This window comes from Theobroma cacao, chromosome 5 (assembly GCF_053813885.1).
Source record: "Theobroma cacao isolate CCN51 chromosome 5, ASM5381388v1, whole genome shotgun sequence".
Classification (NCBI taxonomy): Eukaryota; Viridiplantae; Streptophyta; class Magnoliopsida; order Malvales; family Malvaceae; genus Theobroma; species Theobroma cacao.
Window position 1 is genome coordinate 38,295,647 of NC_142643.1, and position 11,199 is coordinate 38,306,845.

At 31.3% G+C, this 11,199-nt stretch overlaps 1 protein-coding gene across 1 annotated transcript; it reads right to left on the reverse strand.

Annotated features, from left to right (window-relative positions):
• Positions 1-723: 723 nt before the first annotated feature.
• LOC18599301 (thioredoxin F-type, chloroplastic-like) lies at positions 724-3,192 on the reverse strand. Its single transcript, XM_018120503.2, has 3 exons — positions 2,766-3,192; positions 1,498-1,597; positions 724-1,194 (listed from the first exon to the last, which is right to left on the reverse strand). Exons 1-3 carry the CDS (start codon positions 3,098-3,100, stop codon positions 1,060-1,062), a joined length of 570 nt encoding a protein of 189 aa, XP_017975992.1. The 5' UTR covers positions 3,101-3,192; the 3' UTR covers positions 724-1,059.
• Between the last annotated feature and the right edge of the window lie 8,007 nt (positions 3,193-11,199).

Sequence of the window (11,199 nt, forward strand, 5' to 3'; positions counted from 1 at the left end):
CACTCCAATGCCGACACTAGTATTATATTAAAAAATATTACACTTTTATTTAATTTAAATTTTTTAAAAAAGTATTAAAATAAAAATATTTTTTTAATATTAAATGAAATATTAAATTGGATCCAATTGAGAGCTTGTTTTAAGATTTTTACAAAAGTTTTAAGGGTGAGTATTCTTCAATTTTATCCATTTGGTCTTAACATTTCTAAAATCGAATGAATTGAATTTCGCTAAATATAACTGAAATTAATCTAAATTATAGTAAAACATTGAAAATAATGAAATTTTATTTTTGTATTATATCAGTTGATTTTTTAATATTATATTTTTAAAATATTAATAATATCTATACTAATATTATATTTATATATAACATATTCATAATATTTATATAATATAGTTTAAAATATATCATTAATTGTCAATTTCTCAACCAATTTGATTATAAATTTTGAATATTAAAAAGGGATCGAAATAACTAAATATATTTTTGTCTTAAATTAAATCAAATTAATTGAAATCAATCTATTTTATCGATTATTTTGGTTTAAATAAAAAATTTCCGCTCTTTCTGTAATGAGGTATGAAAATTTAACAGCACATTTTACATTTGTTTATCGTTACTATATGTCTAATGTGCACTATGGTTACATTTTTCTATACTGGAAGTGAATACAGGACACGTGAGGCACTTAAGAATCACTGCAATGAACAATAGGAAAATGCTATGAAAAATCACCAAACCTTATACTAGAAATCTTATGCTACCAACAGGAACAAAATGCTATCAAGCTGATAGTTTCTTGATAGTTATTCACAATTACTTCACATTTACATGTTCTCTTCCAATAAACTGAAATAAGAAGGTAATGTATCCTACCCCATTCGCTTATCTGAAGCAGGTTTCGGTTACAGGCATCCGGTGTTCCCCCTTCCATTTGAAACCTATTTGGGCAGCAACAAGGCATGGATACATATATACAAGTACAATAGTTATTTCAAAGCAGGTATTGTTCTTTTCGTTGGGAGTATTTTATAGGGGAAAGAAGAGGAAGACAGTCAGCTGGATCTAACGGTCTCAATAGCAAGCACTAAGTCATCAAATTTCGCCCCTTTGACCTCCTTTACAATCTTGTTGTGCTTCAGAATCTTGAAAGTGGGAACCACCCTTATGCCGAGCTCTTTTGCCAAAGGCTGCCAATCATTACAAAATCCATCATGAGAGATGGCCGGAGAAATGTTGCTTAGAGTGTGTTTGTGTGCATTCGGGATGAGTACAAATAAGTTGATGCTTGTATGCATCTGTGAAGTTATGCTATGTGCACAACCAAATGACTACAAGTCCACAATTTTGGTACCGTATAGAAGAGCTATGACAGGAACATAGTCTACCTTTGAAGCACTATATGGTTGCTAATTCACCTAAACCCACATAACTTACACATCCTAACACAGTTGAGCTAACTAATGGAACTGGAATTATATATTAATGCGAACCTTGTTGTCTTGATTGCAATCAAGCTTTAGAAAGACAACATCAAGGTATTTCTCAGACAATTCTTGAAACTTGGGAGCAATCACCTTGCAAGGACCACACCTAAAACATTCAAAAAAGTTACATAATTAAATTCGATGCATAAAGACGTTAGAAATGGATCTTTTTAGTAAATAAATAAACAAAAGAGCAAACAATATTCAAGAAGCTTAGGAGAGAAAACTCTATGTACCAAACATGATAAGGAGGAATGACCATTGAAAATTTTTAAATTTAGAACTGATACAACCCAAAGCTAGTTTTTTCCAATGCTTGAAACCCAACCATCTATTTGGGTATGTTATGGCTCAAATATTGTTTCTTTTTTCCATTTTAACTATAGGCTTTTATCTTAACCTAAATCTTCTGATTATAGCATCATGATCTATATATCGACTCAACTAGTCTTTGGGAATGATCACATTGATTATTTTTTTTCCATTCCACACAATTTAACACCCTATGCTACCAAAAAAGTATGTTCAGACACCAAAAATTTCCTCACTTCTTCAGCCTAAGAAACATGTTAACTTTACTACTTTTCAGTTGCTATATAACCACTTTGCTATGGCAACTCAAACATCCTTCTGTCATCACTTCCATTCATTTAATCCAATTTCCAGCTTGTTATTAGATCTTAATCAATTACTTGAAGATTAAAACTCACTGATCAGTTTATTAAAATCAAATCTTAATTCCAAAAAGCATGTCACAGTTGATACATTTTACAACTTAACAAAGCATGAAATCTACTCTCCATTACTTTTAGGAGTGAAATTCATTGCTCCAAACTAAGCATATGGTTTCAATGGTGCATGCATGTATCCCTTGCACCAAAAGACAAGTTAAATAGAAAACTGTTCATATGTCCAAAAGATAATCTTTCACATAATGACATAAACAATTCCGTCAACTTATAATGGAATTAACCAATAAATGATTTGAATTACAACTATTTAAAGAGGTTTAGAATTTAAATAAAAAAGAATTGAGTTCAAGTTAAGGACCAGAATGAAACTTTTTAATTTAATGAATGCATATTAATTTTGTTAAATATTAGCACAGCAAAAAACAAGTTTCCAAATTTAGATTAAAAACAAAAATAAGAACAAAAGTTAGCCTTAACTAAACTCTTACCTCACACTAACGAACTAACAGAATACGTGTGTACACCGTATATATACGTACAAGTAAATTGAAATAGCATAGTTACGTCTACCCTTATACGTACCATTGAGTGTACATATCGAGAACGACGGTTTTATCCCCGGCGGCGTTGACGATGGGCCAGAAGGTGTCCTTTGTAACCTCCTTCACCTGTCCCACCTTTGCTCCCGCCGTGTCCAAGCTTGACCTCACCTTTACAACGGCGCCGTTCCTTCCATTATTGTTGACGTTCGACATGGCTTTAACGGTCTTTGACGACGACGATTCTAATAAGAAGCAGGATTTCCAAGCGGAAGAAGCTCTACAGGAGGCGGCGAGCGGGTGTGCCGCGGTGCATGATAGTGACGGCGAGGAACGAATGGTTGACGGAGGAGACAAGGAAAATTGGAGAAGCGACATTTTTGAGAAATTATAATAATTAGGACAAAAATAAATGTCAAAATAAATTTCCTTTGGTTGGAGAAAGCAATGAGTTGCAGAGAGGAAGGGGGACTGAGTGAATTCATATAGAAAGACGGAAATTGTTCTTTGTATGTTGGTGTAGAAAGACGATTTTAACCTTGTAAATTGAGAATTCGTGTGGAATATCTCAAGGTATTTTAGTCAGATGGAGAAACTTTTGGCGCGGATAATGAGAGGTGTAGGATTTGGGGGAGGAGGAGGCGAGGCTGTGGAAAGATGGGGACCGGTGAGGACTACATTTTTGGGGGGTGAAAAGACGATATTGGACTTGGGAAATTTAACTTGAACTTGTGAAGACTGTAACAGTTGGGGTGTTTTGGTCAATTCGGTTGATTTTGGGGGTCCAAGCTTACATCGGCCACATAAATGAGAGAATGAGTGGTTTTTCCAGTTTTTTTTTTCAGGAGAAAAAATCTTGAAAGAATGTGTCTTATCCGAGTCTTACGTGTCTAAGAAAACATAGTTTTAAAATAATTATCTACTTAAATACTCACCAAAAAAATTCATGCAACAAATAAATAAATGTGCAAATGCATATTAAGGGGTTAATTATATCTGAAACTTTGGATTAAGAAAATTAAAAATTCAAATCCAATAATTAACAAATCTTGTCGAATAAATGGAATAGACAAATTTCATATGATTTTAAAAATTAATATTTTTCATTAAATAGATGCTTTTATTAAAATTTTTGATAAAAAAAATATCATGATTCATTAAGTTCATTAAGGGCTTAATTCCGTCTTCTGGTCAGGTCAAAGTAAAGCTGGGTTGCATTGGCCCAATAACTTCAATGCCCAATGGAGCTAAAATTTGCTGCCAAAAGATGGGATCAGCGGTCTCCTCAATTCTTTAGGCCTAGGCCTTATTTTTCTTTGCCCAACCCTTTAAATTTGTTTGTTCTTTTCTTTTCTTTTCTTTTGGAGGATGGCACTCGCAAACATGAGCGTATGAAACCTAGAAATTGGGATTGATTTCTTAATTTTTTATCATAATTACACATGAGTGAGTTCATTAATTTTTAAAATGAATATTCCAATCCCAAACATATAAACGACATTAATATTTAAACATGCAATATTTAAAATGTTTTTTTTTCTTTTTTTACTTTTTTCTTTTCTTATCGACTGACTATATTCTTTACATCGATCGATCACCTCATAGTCGGATTTGACATTTCACAGCCAAATCTCTCCAGAAGAATGCGAGATCTAATCGCACACTCTAGATCTCTCGCTTCCTTAAGGAGCACTAGATGGAAAGCACCATATTTGTTGCTCCCTTGATTAAAGAGTAGCCGATTTGGTACTCTTTGGATGCACTCCTCATAGGAACACCAAATCTGGTGCTACCTTGATCAAGGAGTAGCAAATCTGGTACTTTCTTGATGCACTCCCCAAGATTACATTGTGGTTGCGAGATGGCCAGTTGGGAGCATTTTTATTGTAAAAGAGAGAAAAAAATTTTGTAAAAGAGAAAATAATTTTAAAAAAGAAAGACAGTTTTTATAGCATTAATTTTTAAAATTAATGAATGACAAAATTATCTTAAAAATATTACCACGTCATCAAACTAACGAAAACATTAACAATTAACTAATGACAAGACTTATTTGTCTAGTAAAAATATTCATTTAGTACAAAGTGTTCATTTTAAAAAATAATGGATCCACGTATCATTATGGTCAAAAGTTGAAGAGTTAGCGTGTTTTACCTTTTAATTTATGAATCATGAGTACATTAAGTCTAAGGAAAGTCTCACATAAGCAACAAAAAATATTTTTATAATAATTTATTTTAAATTTAAAGGTCATTTGAGTTGTTTAGATTTCAAAACTTTTGGGATAATAACCATTTTATAGTATATTAGAACTTGATTGAATTTAGTGTCATAGGTTAATATAAAAACTTACAAAAATTATATGAAAACATATAGAAAAGAATTAATTTGTTCTTTCTGACTTTTTTATTTCACAACTGAGAAGTGAGTCTCACTTTTATTTTGTTCTACTTGCACTTCAAAAAATTACCTCTCTTTATTTGGAAAAAAAAAAAGTAACCATCCATTTCTTCTTAACCATCCATGAAATAGGTGCATAAATCTAGTAATTAATGTATGCCATTGGGGCTTACCTTTTATTCCTGGACTTGCATTCACCAACATATTAAATAATTCAAAGTCTTGAAGGTCAAGAGGTTGAATCTAGGTGTCACAGGTTTACGTTTTTAACTAAAAAAGCATGCTTAATAGGTGAAGAAAAGCTCATGTTTATACATCCGAGATCTCCCTCATCTCTTATTGATGTGAGATATATGACATTTTATCACATCCGTAGAGAACAAGGCCCTTATACTAACATTCTACCATATCTATAGAGAAGAGGGACCCTTACACTAGTTCGTTGCATTTTACCCATAGAAAGGGACTCTTACACTAGTTCATTGCACTTTGCCCATAAAAAAAAAAGAGACCTTACACTAGTTCAAGTCTATCTCAACCTTTGTATCTCTAATAGAGATCCCATATTAGTGAAGATTTGAATATGTTATAGTACCACATGTCATGGGTTCATGTTTTCAATCCAAAATATATGTTTGATACGTGAAGGAAAGCTCATATTTATATATCCAAAATTTACCCTATCTCTTACTGATATGAGATTTGTAGCACTAGATAAGAAGAGTATGTCACTCTTCAACGGAGCCACATGATTGATCTATCTTCTCATTTATATAGCAAAATGCTAAAATAAAACACTGGTTATGCGATTTTCTTTCCTTTTTAACTTAATAAGATTTTTTACCTTATCTTGCCAAAAAGAAAAGGAAAAACCTTTAACATTAGATAAGAAGAAAACTATCAAAAGATAGAAAGACAAATAAATTCGACCCGCATGATTTCCCCCAAGTTCAAAGCTGACTGAATAAATCAACGACACTCTTGAGAACAAGAAGCATAAATTAGGCTTTGATTATCTTCCTAGATATTCTAGATTTGAGTATCGAGCCTAATGTTACTTACACTACATTATTTGATGGATTATGCAGCATTCAAGAGTGATGGATGATGCCAGAAGCTTATTAAGTGAAATGGATGATAGGGGAATTTCTCCAAATATGTGTACCTTCGATTCTCTATGCCAGATGAGAAGATTTAATTCCATTTTTGAATTAAGGACTCAAAGCTTAATGTTGTGACTTATAATTTTGTTATGCGCACCTTATGCAAGTCCAGTTAACAAAGACATGCAAGGTAATGTTACCACTTTTAATTGCATATATACATTTTATGCAAGGAAGGAAAAATAGTAAAGGCATTTGAGTTTTTAAGATTAATGATTTGCAAAAGGCTTTAAACAAGATGTCATCACCTACAGCTCTTTAATTCAAAGATTTTTTTATTCAACCAATGGAAAGAAGTGACAAGCATGCATGTTTAGCAGAATGACGTATGAAGAAATTCATCAAATTGAAGAAACTTGGCACGTTTGGTTCGCGAAATATATAATAATAGAATAGTTATTCTGTGAAAATAGAATAAAGTAGAAATAGAATAGAATAGTTATTACTTTGATTGGTATAGTGAATGGAATAGAGTAGGAATTGCTATTATGACTTATTGCAGTGTTTGGTTGGTAGAAATAAGATTGGAATAAGAAAGGAATAGGTGATAAAAAGACAAAAATAACCTTGATCATATTAACATTTATGTTCATACAAAAATAAAATTATCCTTATTATAATTTAAATACATATTTATCCCAAAAGACAATTATCCATCATAATTATATTTTACCCTAATTGCTAAAAATAATTATAATTTACACACATATTTTTATAAATGGATAATTATTCTAAAATATAATTTAATTATATTATATTTTTTCCATCATACTCAATTAAATTTTATGTATAAATGTTTATTTTTAGTAAATTCTTCACATGTTATGAATCATTTTCAAAATATTCCATAGACAAAATATTGGAGAGTAAATATTTGGGAAAAAAAACGAAAAAACAAGTAGAAGTAGAAAATCATGTTTTTTATATATTAAATAGAAAATCATATCTTTGAAATTAGAAAGATAGTCTTAAATTTTTTCCTAACAAAAAATGTAAATTATGGCCTTTGATATATTAAATAAAAATTCATATTACCTTAAAAAAATATCATTTCTTTAAACCAAGTATGTGGTGCTGAGGAAACATAAATGCGAAAGAGAGAAAAAACATGTCTTTCAATTTAGATAAGCATTCCATCTCTGAGAAGAAAATGACAATTTACAAGCATAACTAGTGCATATTAACATGGAAAGCAATAAATAATAAAAGAGTCTTGTTATACTATAAATCTCTTTACATGAAAATATTATTACATATAATCAAAAGCCAAGGTCTAGTTTACAAAAATACACTAACCTTGAAAGTAATGGATGAATATTCATCCTATTACACCAACTTACAACATGCATAAAACCATTAAAGTAGCTACAATAACATCACCATTATACAACCAGCAACACAACGGTAAACTCAAAAAGGTTTAGACTTGTTAATGAACCTCATAATTAGTATCAACATCAACCAGAAGTGCCAAAAACTTACAATATTAGGAACTTACCTTCACAAAAAGTTTCAGAGCCATCCAAGCTCAACGGTCAGTAAAAAATGTCCTCAACCATTCAAGTCTTCGGTCATGATCAATACTAAAAAACACAAACATAAAAGTCAAAGATTCAGGAAGTTTAATTGAAGCAAAAACCCTTTTCGTCACTGTCAATTCCTCTACTTGACTTAAAATTTCATCCAACTCTTAAGCCTTTTGTTGGATGTTCACCTCTACCCCAACACTTTTGCTAAACTCAATTCCAGCCTCTTTTATGTTTTCACCCAATATGGTGGCAATAGTAATAATTGATTCGGATGTAATGGGATCACCTGTCTCATTTAGCATTTTCCTATTCCTTGCTGAAGTTGTTTCACTTCTAGGAGCTGATGTTTGAGGTTAAATATTGGAGAAATTCTCATCGTCAAACTATATCCAACTAGGTTTTCACCTTCAGTTTCCACATTTATTGTATCATTACAGTCCTACATTTCTTCAAGGATATCTGCTGCAGTTTGTGCATCTTTTCTTGTTGCACGATCTCTTGCATAAATAAGACTAAGCTCATTGAAGAAAGGAAAACTCTTTCTTCTAAAAGGGGCAGCCTCCTTGTGACTCTAATAATAAAAAAAATGACTATTAGTTATATTATTATTAAGAAACTACTATGAAAATACTTAAATAAGTTCAACCCAAAAACTTACCTGTATATAAGATTCCCATACAGGATCATCAACAACAACCATGTTTCTTTGATCATCCCACCCAAATCAACTAGTATGTGTTCCTTGCACTATATCATATATAATAGCCCATTCTTTTTTCAAAGTCTTTATTCTAGACTCTATGTGGGGCTTCACCTTCAAGTTTGCATCTAGTAATTCTGTTGCAAGCATATTTTCAAGTTCTAACAAATAACCCTCTCTAAAACCACTGTCAGCATTGTATTTTCCTATATCGTACAAATCAATCAAAGCTGAAACAAGTGCAACATCTTCATGCTAATTCCATTTTCTTTTGGTTCCCTTTGAACTTTGAGTAGCTAGGACTGAAGATGTGGACATTGTTTTCTACCATACACCAAATATTTAATTATAAAAAAATAAAAAATCAAGAGATATATTCAATAATATATTAAAACTTGTCAAACTTTATTCACATGATAAAAAGTACAATATAAACAACAATTAACAACAACAATTGACAAAACATTAAGACACCAAGAACAAATTAGAAAAAAGCACAACTTGTATTGACAAAGGAAAGAAACACTAAAACAGTCCTTCAATAACAATATACCTAACAAATGTCAATCATCATTTTGCCTAGATGTTTGCCATTCATTGAACATCTGATTTGCTAATTCCATTCTCAAATTACCCCAAACATCAATAGGATCAATAGTACTTATAAAATCCTCATCAATTGCTGTGTTGATTTTAATATATTCCCCTAAATCCACTTCAATAGGATCAAAACTCATCTCCCTCCTAATAAAATTATGAAGCAAACAACAAGCTATAATAATCTGATTATGTATCCTAATTGGATAAAATGATGGACTCCTAAGGATACCCCACCTCATTTTCAACAATCCAAAACACCTCTCTATAACATTACGAGCAACAACATGTTTCATATTAAAAAATTCTTTAAGACTGCTTGGTTCATGGCTTTGACGCCATTCATTCAAATGATATTGTTGACTCCTAAAAGGTGTAAGAAAACCCTCACAATTTGTATAGCCCGCATTAACTAGATAGTAATAACCTATATAAAACAAACTAAATAAGTTATTTATTTATTTAATTAGAATAATCATATAGTACATAATTTATTATACCTTCCCATTATCATAGGAAAGCTTACCATGAGGCACTTTAAGTTCATTTGTTCTCCTTAGTACATCTCGAAGAACTCTGCCATCAACTACAGACCCTTCCCAACCAAGAAGAACAAAGACAAATTACATGTCAAGTATACATACACCTAACATATCCCCTTTACAAGTGCGACATCTAGGTTTATCTGCACTTGGCACCTTAACCCTGATGTATGTCCCATCTAGAGCACCTAAACAATTATACAGATCCAATGTAATGAATTACTTATAAGTAAACCTATTAATATCTTGTCTATATATAGTTACAAAAAGTAATAAGATCAATAATCTACCTTAAACCACTTCCATTGATTGTCTGTTGAGTTTGTTGGAATGGGCTCAAGTTTTTTAAACAAATGTTCTTGCAATTTCAACATTGCATTTAAAACATTATGAAAGTGCCAACTAATTGTCTCACCCGACCTTTTAAAATTTAAACTAATTACTCGATTCTTAACATGATGAGTAATAATATGTAAGAATATTGCTACTTGCTTATCTACAAGCATATTCTTTGTTGACTTCAACCTTCCAATGCTTTTTAACATTTCACATAATTTAAAAAAGGCTTCCCTATTCATCCTAATTTGTGAAATACATGAAATATCATTATCATACACAAGTCACCTCACATATTCTCGATTTGCAGCAAAATCTAATGCATAAGATCTTACTCTTGGCCTATAAGTACATAAAGTCGACGCTGCAGATAATATAGTCAAGAATGAACTAACAGCATGACAAATCTCCATATAAAATTTAAACATAGCTAGTAGTCTTTTTCGTCGTTTAGCATCTCTTCTCAAATACAAACGAACCATGACTGTAAAAAATAAATATTCTAATATATTTTATTATGTACAAAAAATATTAAAGCTATATGGTAACAAAAAAGGTAAGTGACATCAATAGCACATTTCAGCCCTATAAGTAAGCCATATGGTAAAATTGTGAAAGGTGGTACGGCTGGGTTAGAGAGACAGACAGGGAAAAAGAAGGGTGGCTGGTTCTGGTAGTTTAGTGTATAATGTTCTATTTTTAGTAAATTGCAAGGAAAAATAGGGGTGGGGGGTGTATGTGAAAATTTTTTAATGTGATTAACGGTCACCAAGCATAAAAGAATTAGTTGTACCAATCCCACAACAATAATTTGTCCTTATGAATGGAGCTCTACAGTTGGGAACAAAAACATGATGATAAACAAAAGAATCAAATTATAATTTTTATACTAATGTTCTTTTTTCTATGGATGCTTGAAGAACTTGATGCTTTTATTTCACAGTAAAAGTAATGTAATTTATTATACCGTGTATTAAAATAAAACATTAGATTTATCATGAAATTTTAATTAGTTAACTCATTTCTATAAAAGTCACATGGTAGCTAGAAAGTCCTTTACATTGAATGGTAACAGGGAAATAGATTTAATAGATTTAATAGTTTCACTTTTTTAATTGCAGAGTCTGAGATTACAAGCTATGGAGTTATCATGAACAGTTTCTAAGAGCAGGAACCATTTTATGTCGAACAGTACAAGAAGGTCATGAGA